Here is a 12,923-nt window from a genome sequence, read left to right as displayed (position 1 = left end):
TGATATGTCTAGGCAAGTGTCCTGCACACAACACACAAAACACCACGCACAAAATGTCTCGCATGTGGTGTAATAGTTTATCACACCATGGGTCTCGGAAGGGTGGTGGTGGTGGCAAAAATGGCACACCCTGTAGGTAAAGAAAAGAAACCGGGAAGTCACTATTGTAGCCCCATGACACGCGTTACTTATCTCATGTGGGCGCTGGATGTTCACTCACGCCGTCACTGTCAGGCACCAGCTCGGTACCTGCTTCTGCCCTTATAAACCGGACCCCAAGGGTGGCCAATCCGGTTCCCTGACGGTCTTATAAATGAAAGGACAGACCCGTAGCACACAACCCCGGTGATGCTGTGGGTGTGTGTATGCGCGTCATCGCGTATGGATGCGGGACGCTGCAACCGGACGCGACCAATCACGGGACGAGTACCAAATCCTAGGCAAAGATTAACCAATCAGTGTATAGGGCAGAGTCTTGTGCTTTGCCGGCTGCCCAGAGAAACTAAAATAACCTAGTAAGTTTCTTTCAAAAGAACCTAGTAAGATTCTTCATGCCTGCTTTTCTTTATAAGAAGGCACACTCTTTTGTTGTTTTCATTACCTTGACTGGGGGACCAAGAGTGTTCCTTATTTAGTTTTCCCTCCCTCTCCTGTTGATATTGGGTATAATGTTACTTACCCTGCAGTCGGTCAGTGGTTGAGCATTACTTCCAGGCAGCAGGGGCTCTTTATTGCAGGCCCATAACAGTAGGTGGAATGTTAACAGTTTGTAGTTGATCGCCATGCATGGCAAAAAGTTTGACCAAACCTAGTTGTAAATCTTTTTTTTAAAAAGCCCCTCCAACCCAACCACCCCCCATTTGTGCGTGCCAGGAACCTTCACGCAGTAAACCTGACCTACTTATCCTCCTAGCCTTAACCATCGCATGGTCCACACACAACACGTGTTGTTTATTCCCCCCAACACTGAGACACCCCAAGACACGAATGCTGTGCCACCAAGTATCAGATCCTGTCTGTCACTCACCTCGAAGTGCATTGGCTGCTCCTATTCCAGGAAGTGTAGTGCTGCACCCGGACTAAAACCCCACCAGCTTCAAAAACAGAAATGTATGCCAGCAAGTGAGCAGAAGGAGTGTGCAGGAGAAGGCCGAGTTAGGCAGCCCAAAACACTATCCAAGCAAGGAACACACAGCCAAAGGAGCCTTGAAAGCCAAGCTTATCACCCTACCCATCGCTGGCAGTGGAAGCGTTCTAGTCCCAACTTTCCACTGCCGGCCCTCTGGTTGTTTTTGGCTTATGGACCCCAGTATCAGCGACAACACACCAGGAGGTTAAGAGATAATGACTTTCAGTTGTGACTAGATTCTATTAGAGCATGAACAGCCTCGTGCTCTCAGCTTGACCTACCTTTCTCTGATCCGATAGGTTGTGTAATTTCCGCATTCCAAACAACCTCATTGGTTTTCCCACTCTTAAAGTTGCAATGGACTTTCTAAAAAGTTTTACTTAAAAATTGTGGGATCAGTCTGACGCCCTGTCCCTGCTGGGCTGCGGTATTTCTTCCCTCCTTGGCGCTGTTTGGTGGCTTTGCTGTGGAGTTCATGTGCAGAGTTGTAGGTGTGGTGGAGTCTGGATAAGCAGGGTCCTGAGCTAACGTCCTCTTTGAAAGTGTATAACCTGGTTGTTTTGTTTTCCTTCTGCTGTACCACAGTTCGCCATGTGGGTTGATGCAGTAATATTCGTCTTTAGCTTGGAGGATGAGAACAGCTTCCAGACGGTCTATCACTACTACAGCCGAATGGTCAATTACCGGAACACCACCGAAATTCCCACAGTACTGGTGGGGACGCAGGGTAAGTTGGCGAACAGCTATGAGCTCTACAAAATGTGTGTGTAGGTGACGGAGTGGGATATGTGGTGGTTTTACAGCACTGTGTTCAGAGGGTATGTGAGCAGGTTAGAGTTCATTATTAGTGGTGGCCGAACACTCTGATGCTGTCTTTTTGTCTCTGTTGTTTCCAGTTTTGTGTCAATTTAATGCCTACAGGATGTGCCTTAACCAGAGAAATTCATATTCCTAAAACACTGCTTGCCCTAGAGAGCTTCTCTGCCCCTTCCATGTATCTAACAGAAATCGGTGGGATTCATTATTATTCCTGTCCTTCAAGCGCTGAGAAGCTCTTCGCGCTTCCTTTCAGCAGTGAGTGGGATAGTATATTCACATTGCTAATGTAGTGAAGTACCTCCGTTCTACAGTGGCCTGGCCCCGCTCTTCACATGCCCAGACCCCTACAGCATAATCGCTGTTGAGAAACTATAGATGATACCAGTGCTTAATCTGGACGTGCACAGCTGTGTGTACCAGCCGACATACCAAAGGTTGGCACTGGAGACAGTGGAGGGACTTACATTGTACTAACACAGCATTTATGGACAGTGACCTGCTGTACAATCTTGTGGTTATTATTAGAGACAAATGATCCGACATCAGCAGCTGTTCTTTTCTTTTGTTTCTCATTTGCTGTAATTGACATGGCCGCCCACTCCATATCCCATCCCAATTCCTTATTTTGTCTTCCTCCTATTTCCTTTTCTAAATGTACTTAGTATGTTTGACAAAATGCAAATAAAGATATTAAAAAGAAAAAAATGATACCAGTGCTTAGTTTGAAAAAAGAAAAGAAAATAAGTGCCAGAGTTCTCATCAAGAAGCCACTGCAGCTTGTACCACACCTTGCCCTGCTAGGCTGCCAATGATAGTAACAACACAACTACTAACCCTCACACTCCTGCAAGTGTGACAGTTCGGACTATTTCAGGCCCCTAAAACTATGAGAATTGGTTTGTCGGCAGATAATAGACATTTTTAATGTATATTGAATTAATAATTAACTGTTGTTGTATTCATCCCTAAATTTGCTAGAGCGCGCGCCACCTTGTGGTTGACTGTCGCAAGTACTGGTGTTGACAATAAAGTGCCAATGCCGAGCACCGGCAACCACCGGCTCAAATTAAGCACTGAGTGATACTCACAGTCTTGTAAAGTTGCATATGAACGCTTCTTGGCACAATGCAAAGCACCAACATAAAATAATCTTGTACAGCAGGCAGGGCTTAACATCGAGCACCTCTGCCCAGTTCTGTAGTAACTTTTGCATCCGCTGTGCTTCAGACCTAATGGCAAAATAATCTGTCCCATCACTTTTGGTTGTCTAAGGAATTGATGCTCCGGGCATTTCTGTGTGACAAGCCTCTAGGGGTTTTCAGGGGTGGTCTCAAAGGTGCAAAAGAGGTTAGGGGTATGTGAAGTGATGGCTACAAAGATCTTTTTGTAAAAAAGTAGGGTAAAATAGTGTATTTCCCAACAAATGATCATGCAATACTCATCAGTTAATTGAATGGCCCCTGATAACTTACTGCAGAAGTGTTTAGTTTGTATTCTGAATCAATTCTGATTATTCATGACACATGACTGTAGAAATACATATTTGTCTGTGTATACATACATGTACACTTAAATGTATAAAACATGGTGTACATGTTTGTATAACTAAATGCACGTCTTTACATGCATATATACAGAAAGGTACAACTGATGTCTCTCTTCTCCCTTCCTCCTGTTGCTGCAGATGCCATCAGCTCCAGTAACCCACGGGTGATCGATGATGGACGGGCCAGGAAGATGTCCAATGACCTCAAGCGATGCACTTACTATGAGACCTGCGCCACTTATGGGCTGAACGTGGAGAGGGTCTTCCAGGATGGTAAGGATGCCTTTATTTAATCTTGTCTGGGAGGCTGGTGGTAGAATATGTGGAAGCATGGCTGGATCAGTCATTGTGACACTGCACAAGAGTGACAGTCTACATTAGAAAGGACAATGCAGCAACCTGACTGGCTGCACGATTTACATATATATCATATAATCTCACAGCCAGCCAGTTTGCTTGTATTGTCCATTCTAGTGTGCGTGATCGCTCTCCATGCAATGTCTGAGTGACTGTGTCACATAAATCAACACTATTCGGTAGTTGCAAGACATGGCAACAAAATCACGGTCTATTTTAAGAAGAATTGAAAAAGAGTGTTGGAATGTATGTACCATTAGTTGCAACTGTGTTTGCTTGAAGGAGTAGCAATGGGAAACTGATGTTTCTGTTAGGCACTGAACTAGCTTTGTGATTGGTTGAGATTTTCTAGTGCTCCAGGGGTACCAATGGACGTGGAGCCTTGAAGTCTGGGATATTGGCATTGGAATCCTAAAATGCAATTTATCTAATTTCCTGCTATTTGCTGTAGGTTTTGTCTATTGCCTGAATATACCTCACGACTGTGGCACTGCACTCGCTGTATCTGAACTTTGGTCACTCGCAGTCAGGGATTCTTTGTGCTGGCACTGCTTCCACGCTCTATGGCTGCTCAGGTCGGCGGAGTGTAGCAAAGTATGGTAGTCCTGAGGTCCTTTCGATCACCAGAAGCAGAGGCTGCTGTTCACGAATAATATAAGGGGCGAGTGTTCCTGCCAGGCTAGGTCACAGCTTCAACCTCACATATGTGCTTTGCTATATGTAGAGCGAGTGAGAATGAGTGAGAATTTATAGAGTGCAGTTCGCCAACAATGGCATCTTCTCGATGAGCATAACACCAGAGATGTATCCTGTATGAATTTAATTGGTTGCTTAGCCGAAGGGAGATTCCTGAATGCCTCACTCAATGAAGAATGACTTATCATGCATTTAACCCCCATTTGAAGATTATTCCACAACTTCTGGTCCAGCCAAGAGAGATCTGCCTCCCACTACGGATTTCCTGTTACGAGGAATAATAATATATTTGATTATTGGGCTGGAAGTACACTTAAGGCTTTATTATGATGCAGGAGGAGCGATATCTCTGTGCCATAATACTTTGCCCTAAAGGTCATCCTTTGGTTAACGGGAAGCCAGTATAGAACCGTAACATGGGTCCCCTAACCACGAGAATTGCGGACATGTGAATCACTATTAGCGTTAGGATATTCTCTTCTGGGATAAACATCACAGCCATTACTTAAAGAGCCAGAACCATCCAATTGTCATGCTTTCACAAATAAACATCTTTTTTTTTGTAATTAAAAGTTGTATGCCATTCCTTCATCTGGAACCTTGCAAGAATGTAATGGGGCCCATGTGTCATCAAATGGTCACATTTTATTCAGTGCTTTCAAGAAAAATCTAATCTTTGAAGAACCTATGTATAAAAGGCAACAAAAATCGTCCTTACAATTTCGTTTTGTGGCACAACACATATGCATTCATCTCAATTTCTTGGTGGAGGCCTATTTATAAAAATACATTAATGCATTGTACTCTCTTGGCATAAAAACGATGCCTTCGCTTTCTTAATGTATTTACCCCATTTGTATGTAAAACAATGCGTTTTGGCGTCTCCTTGTTATTTTCTGGGCATCCTCAGGCCATTCACACAAGAGCCTCAGGTTAAAGGTCTTAAGATATTCAGAATCGTTTTTAAGTACAAATCTTCAAGCACTCGTTTTGAAACATAACATTCATGCTGCTTATGAACATATTTTTCCAAAACTTTGTACGTGTTTTCTGTTGAGATATTTTCTGTACGTTTTCTTTGCATATAAAAGATGACAAAGATGTTCTAACATGTTGCATTTCGGTTTTCATACTTCGTAGTCATTAGCCTTAGTAGATTGAGTAGGAAGGCTGCTTGCTGCGTACCTCCATAGATATGCTGCTCCCCAGAGCTTTTGTCACAATACTTGTATTTAGATTCTTATGCTTTAGCATTATCTTTCATGCCCAAAAGGAAAACAGGACAGCATCTTATAGGAAATTGCACTGTGCTTTGCTCTCCTGGCCAGCTTGAGCCATTCTCTCTAGGTCCCTTGTTTTCATTTTTTGAGATGGCTTTTCTCCTTTCGCTGGGGTTACTCCTAGACGGCGGACAAGCCCTCCAGGCAGAACTTTATTCCAGCTAGGGAGCAGTAGCGTGTATCTGAAAGTCCAGGATGGCGCTCTCCTGTCCTATGTAGGCCATTCGATTGCTACTAGCAGAAGTAGCCCTTTGTTCTCCATTTCCAGGGTCTGATCAGGATCCGCACCCCAGCAGAGAGAAGGTCTGTATTCGTTTTAACTTGCCAACCTATTGTGCAAGAGATCATTTTTGCAGACTCTCAAAACTAGCCAGGCAGAAAGAGTTGTGTATTCTATTCCAAAGCCAGACATCCAAGCACAGAATTCAGCATTGCTCGGACACCCTCGTTTAAAATAAATTTCTATTTACAGGAAACAATCTATTGTACTCGGAAAAAAGGATATGACTACTGGGATTCAGCATAAACCCTGGCGTCCTTTGATCTCCCTTTGATCAGACCAGTGGAAAATAGCCCAGCATGGAGAAAAGCCGGGGCATGCTTTTTGCGATCCCACCTCCTGTGCCATCCTCAGCCAACAGTAGCTTAGAGCTCTGCTGAGAATAGATCCCTCGGGTTGGCACTCTGTTGTGCTGCGGAAACAGACCACAAGAGGGAAAGAAAATGGGAAACTCAAAAGAGAAAAACAATGAGTGAAACTGCAACACATCATTGTTAGACTTTCAGCCTCGCAACGTGGTATCCATCTGGAGCATTTTACAGGTCATTGTCGCAACCTCCAGCGCGGGCATGGACCTTAAAGGCTTCACTGAGAGGGATGTGCCAGACGAGCTGATGCGGCGATACTGCTTTGGCTTCTACATGGGATCTGTTAGTCTTAAGTGTCTGTCTTTGGTCTCTGACTGATATAGTCAGAAGTCAAATGCTTTTTGAGGTCATTCGCCTTGTCCAGGGACCGGCATGACCATGGCAGAGTACGAATGTTCCCTTCTAGGTCTTGAATAGGCAGCCCTTGTGCTGTCTCTTCGAGACGTGTTGTGTTCAGAATATGGGCTTTAAGCTTCGCCCATTTCCCGCCCATATTTTCAGTTGGCTCCTTTGACTGTATTTTGGAAATGCATTTTTTCCTTTGTCCCTCCTTTTCTCCTCTTGTCACCTCCCATGAGGTCTGCCTCTGTTACATGGAATGTTTCTCTGTCTGTTTTATTTACAATTTGAGAGCTCTATTTTGTTAATCACTTTTTCGTACATACAGTTGCAGGCACGATAGCTATGGATTTCCCCGACTGCATTTTAAGAGCGCTGCTTTGCGGCATGTTTGTTTTTCTTTCTGCCCTCTCATCGTCACAGCGCTGTTTCCACTTTGCATATTCTCCCCGGCTTCCCCCAGCAACACTTCCCACACCGGACTGTGCACATGTCCGACCGCATTTTAAGAGCACTACTTTTCGGCATGTTTTTCACTTCATTGTTTGCTGTAAATTCTGTAGCCAACTCGCGTTTCCTGTAAAGTGGTCCAAAGTCCTTGACCATGTTCACGATACAGGAAACTGTTTAAATAAATTAATACATTTGGAATCGCATCGGTTTTCAGTTGAGTTTCTGCTCGGCGCAGCAGTGGGCATCTGTTTTGGGTGGGGAAGCCATACTGCGCATGTTCCTGCTTTTAGAGCTACCACTCAGTTTGTACCACGCAGCGCAGATGTCAGTATACCACCCCCGAGTCTGCAAAATCTGGAGCCTCTGCTGCGAGCACCGTCACCTCTGAAGTTTTATTCTGAACCGTCCAGTCTGACTATACCATCACAGAATACTCTGAGCCGCAGAACACCTTGCTGATGGACCCTAGGAAGAGCTGCCTGGAGAAAGCGGGCGGCGGGGACAAGTCCACACCAGCCTGCGAGTCACCTCCGCTCCTTGCCGAAACATGTGCGGCTCTGAAGAGGCGGCTGGTACGGCAGACTCTAGCCGCCATGGCTCTCAATGTCCATGGAAGCAACAGACTGAACTTTTACCCATGTTGACAAGCCTGAAGACTCTAGAAGGATTTCAATTCTAACCTCCCAGGAAGCCGAAAAGATGGATCCTTTTGTTAGATTTCTTTCATTAGTGAGGTCTTTGTTTGAGCGTTTACACAAATTGCTTAAACAAAAACAAAAATCTGATGTTTCAATAGAAACACCGTATTGTGAACCAAGGCAACGATGGTCGGTATTTTGGTTACATGTGATTGTAAAGACTCTATAACCAAAAAGAGGTAGGATTGGTTTCAAATTGTAATACTACTAAAAGGCGTAATGATAACATCACTGCCAACGATCCGCCCGATGGTGACAGCGCAGGACATCAGATAAGTACTGTTGTTTAAGGTGACTCCAATCCAGTCTGCATACCGTGAAATACATATTAAAACTTTGAACTGGACACATTTTTTACTTTCCTAATCATTCCTTGCAAAACTACTTTTCCACTGCCTCAGTGTCAGTCAGTACTCTCCAGAAGCAGCTCCAGAAGATACACTTTGTATTACTACACAGAGCTTCCACTTCACCTACCTTCCCCCAACACCACCCCCCGCCCCGGAGTATGCACATGTTACTTTTATTTTATATGGCAGCATGCCTAGCTCCCGTTCCTGCGTGCCACTTCTCCACCCCAATCTATAATGCATACTGTATTTAAAGCAGCACGCGCTCTCCGTTGTAGTCCTTTCCCTTTGCATTATTTATGAGCGTTTGAAGCCAAATGGCGCAGGGCGTTCCACTTCCCGACCTTTTCTACGGGGGCCACTGCTCATTAGCTGCCCGCCACACTCCGGCTGCAGCCTGTGGACATGTTGGTTTCATATCAATCCAGAGGCTCTACCAAATCTAGGGGCTTGTTCCAAGATGTTGGTAATTTTTTTTTGTAGGCAGCATATTACTCTTGTCTCCACTCCCTCATAGCCGGTTTCCCATTTTCTGGTTCTCCTGCACCACGAGGTCATACTAATGGCAATAGCACTGTGCAGATATCCTCACTCCACTGCAAATGAAAAATAAAACACTCAATTTGAACACCAACAACTCTAACTTTCACAAATGCGAGACCGATTGCATTGCAAATGCTTGTTCTCCCATCTTAAACGACTGCAGAAGATAGACGCGCGGTGTCTTGTTCTTATTGCTGCATACAGTTGATAGATCAATACAGTACGGCCCCAGTAAAAATTGTACCTCCTATCCACACACACACATACGTCATACGCCTGGTACGTGACTGTTCCGCCTCGTGCATTGAAGCCGGTGCATTGGGGTCATGTTGGTAACCAATCAGCGTTTCTTGGGAGCCTGAGACCATGAGTGGGCTAATTTACAGCCTGTCGATTCGCAGAAAACTCGAGCTAATTGTTTATGTAGCTAAACAGTCTTCACAAAGGAACATGCATTAAGCATGTTTTTAAACTCTAAATGGTGTAGTGTCAATATGAGTGGAGTTAATGTCAAATGGTGTGTTTTTATGGCGAACCCGGTAGCGAAATATTACCCGCTCGCAGTGGAAACAAACCTTGGTTTTTAGCGCCCTCTTGTGGGTATTGTATATTTTACGTTCTGCAGCTTCGCACGCACAGTGTCGGACTACTACTTACTGTGCAGGTCGTTTTAGGCCGGCTAAAAATTTATTTCGCTTATTTGCAGGGATGAAAACAAAAAGAAAGCAATCCTGATTTAAAGGACCTCGCCTGGATTCAGGCGTATACATATTTTTAAGGTTTTGCTCCGGTTCCTACAAGGTATTCCTAATTATTTTTGGTGGCTGAACCTACCTGTTGCACGTCTTTCGTTTGGTTTGTACATTTGTAGACCAGCAGTGACTCTGCAGACGGTGTTGAACAACACTAACTCGCGCCCTAGAATCGTTGGTCCAAGTCCTCAACCACAAGAGCAGCCCAATCTTGTCTGACCTGGGCCGATCCTTAAAACAATGCCTCCATTTTTGCAAGACCGTTCATACCTGCCCTGAGTACATTTGGAATCTTTTGATTTACGACCTTGACCGTGGTAGATTCAGACTCCTCTATTCAGGGCACGAGTCTGGGGTACACGCAGGTATACGGCGTCCACCCACTATTGTCACAGGGTGGACACCTTCTCCCAAGCCAAGAAGTTGGGCCCCACAGAAATATGTTGAACTTGTCCCAGAGTAATACACCGGGACACGTTCAGCAGCGCCTGCACATTGCCTGCTTTCCATTCCCAGCAGCAACGTGCAGGCAGCGAGGGAGCCTTTTTTCACCTCCAGCTGGGCCTAAGTTAAGGGGCCATCCGCATCCTTTTGTTTGTATATGCTGACTGGGAGCCGCCTGGAACCTTACATTTAAATGTAAAAGCCACAGAGGGAAACAGAGGCACACAGCTTGCCTTCTCTTCACAAGTACTTGAGAGGCCTTTGTTCTGTCCCTGTATGAAAATGCAGACACTGTAAGACTGTCAGATGGGTTGGTCTGTCCCAGTATTTACACAAATAATTTAAATAGCACTATTTTATCTCTTTTATAGCGCTATGTCGTGATGTCATGAGGACATTTGCATACTGTCTTATTTGGTCAGTCCCCCACTTCTTTTTATAGGACTCATGCCCTGCCTCTATCTTCCTTTAGATGTATTTTGAAGGTGCGGAGGCATCTTGTGAACTTCTGTGATTAAAGTGGGCCTCTCAGCATCTATACAAGGCCGGAACAGTTATTGCCACCCCCTGACAAGAAGTCCATTAATATAAGGGTTTAGAGGTTTGAAACTTAGGTGCGTTAGAGAACTGAGAATAAATCCATCAAACACCCATTATCACTGGACGGTCTGTGGTAGTTTTGTGTATCCCGTATTTAGTTAGACATCAACACCATGCACTTTATTTAATGTATTACTCACAAAAATGACCAGCTCACTGAATAAACATTTTTTTATTATCTAAAAGGTGTCTAAGTGTGAAGTGCAGCTTGTCAGTGTTAGCTCAACCAGATCAAGGAGTGCTTGCTGGATACATACCCAAAGATCTTTTTGTAAAAAAGTAGGGTAAAATAGTGTATTTCCCAACAAATGCTCAAGCAATACTAATCAGTTAATTGAATGGCCCATAATAACTTACTGCAGAAGTGTTTAGTTTGTATTCTGAATCAATTCTGATTATTCATGACACATGACTGTAGAAATACATATTTGTCTGTGTATACATACATGTACACTTAAATGTATAAAACATTGTGTACATGTTTGTATAACTAAATGCACGTCTTTACATTTATGTATTTATATATACAGAAAGGTACATATACACATAATTTTATGCATAAATACATGCATACTTTCAAATATACATAAGCATACACATGCCTTGGCAGAGAATCATTTCTCTGTAATTTTTGCTCAGTGCTTTATCTCCAAATTGTCGAGATGTTTGGCTAGTGTACCCCATCTTTGCTTATTATCATGTGTACTTGCAGACATTTAAAATGGACGTCTTTAAAGTAATGAGTAGCTTATCCCGTCCTATTTTTCTTTGCATCGTGCTCCTTGTGGCTCTCATTTGTAGTAGAAACTATTGGGAATTAAAGGACTGGATAGACTGCTCCCAACTGGTAAGCATAAGGGGTAATCTTCTGAATAATAAGGTGCTATGAAACTGCCTTTCTGTAATACTTTGCGTGAAACAAAAATCATAAAAAAAAGTTAAATAAATCATGACAGGTGGATCCAGGGGACAAAAGTTTGCCCAATTGGTGCCTGAATTGTTTTTAAACTAATCGGAACTCCTCTTCTAGGTTGTTAATCAATGGGCTCAAAGCCTAGGTAGGGCAGAATCTCGGATGGTTAAAAGGACCTTACAAGAGCAATGATTCTAATAGAGGAATGATTGTATTATGTGTGTGTGTGTGTGTGTATGTATAAAGCCGTTTTAGTGAAATAAAAAGATCTGCCAAAATGCCCTAGATTTCAAGTGTAAGATGTTCACCTTTTAAACTGTAGTATGTGCCTTTGTTTACTTTCAAACCGAAGACAAATCACTCTATAAATGTGCATGCCAACAGTGTTAGCTCGTGACTTAGTACTGCATCTGCAGGATGGAAGTGTGTTGTAAGCAATTACAGAAAGTATTATTTTACAATGTATACTCGAGCAACAGAAACTCCTCTCTTAAATAAAGTGATTGTTGACTAGATACGGAATGGGGTAAATTTGTTGACATGACCAGGGTGTTGCTCGTGGCAGTGGTGGAAGCTGCTCTGGCGTCCTTGTAGTTTTCACCTTGTTCCAGCAGTATGTGGGGGGACTTTGAATATGTTTCGAGCAGCAGCGTCAAAAGGAACCAAATCACACAGGCATACTCATGCGTGCATGCAAACATATAATCATGCATGCACTCACATGTACAGTTAAACGCATTTCATGCTAAAGGGTGTCCTACTCCTACTCCAAGTTAAAGTTAATGATTTCATACGAACACTGCATGGTCAAGGGGAAGGCACTATATGCTTAAGTAAGATAAATCGGAGACAAGCAAGTAGAGTATAGCAAGGCAGGCCCCATATTAGAAAGTTAAAAAACTGCAAGATCTAGGGAATCTTACTTGACGATAAGAAGTCTCATACCCTACTGTGAAATTAGAAATTCAGCACATTATTTGAAAACTTCTCAATGTAAGAATAATTACTTCTAGCTACACACGTTGTTGCTGCAGAGGAGCTAATGTCATCTTGTAAATCTACAGTCTGCACGGAGCACGTCTGCTGAATAATGGACACTTGATCTCAACAAATGTTTTGACTGCGTTAAATTAATTTAAATCAATGTCATTCCCCTCCATCGGCACAGTCAATGCAGAGGCAATAACTTTATTGGCAGGCAGTGTCTTAAATTAAACGTGTGAAACAGGAACTTAATTGGAAGAAAACGTGAGTGGATGACGGCATCACACAGGGCTTTAGTGTCCATCGCCCTGTGACACAATATTCCTTCAGCACCATTCTCATCTTTGATGCAGCCCCCTCTGCTATAATATC

At 43.6% G+C, this 12,923-nt stretch overlaps 1 protein-coding gene across 5 annotated transcripts in view; it reads left to right on the top strand.

Annotated features, from left to right (window-relative positions):
- Positions 1-12,923, top strand: part of AGAP1 (ArfGAP with GTPase domain, ankyrin repeat and PH domain 1) — a 1,249,585-nt gene that overhangs the window by 562,079 nt on the left and 674,583 nt on the right. For all 5 annotated transcript variants that reach the window (XM_085645106.1, XM_085645103.1, XM_085645105.1 and 2 more), the window contains exons 5-6: positions 1,715-1,856; positions 3,633-3,767. In XM_085645106.1, coding sequence (XP_085501232.1) covers positions 1,715-1,856; positions 3,633-3,767 — 277 coding nt within the window. The remainder of the gene's footprint in view (positions 1-1,714; positions 1,857-3,632; positions 3,768-12,923) is intronic.

Source organism: Triturus cristatus, chromosome 3_1, assembly GCF_964204655.1.
Source record: "Triturus cristatus chromosome 3_1, aTriCri1.1, whole genome shotgun sequence".
Lineage (NCBI taxonomy): Eukaryota > Metazoa > Chordata > Amphibia > Caudata > Salamandridae > Triturus > Triturus cristatus.
This window is presented reverse-complemented; position numbering and strand designations above follow the sequence as displayed.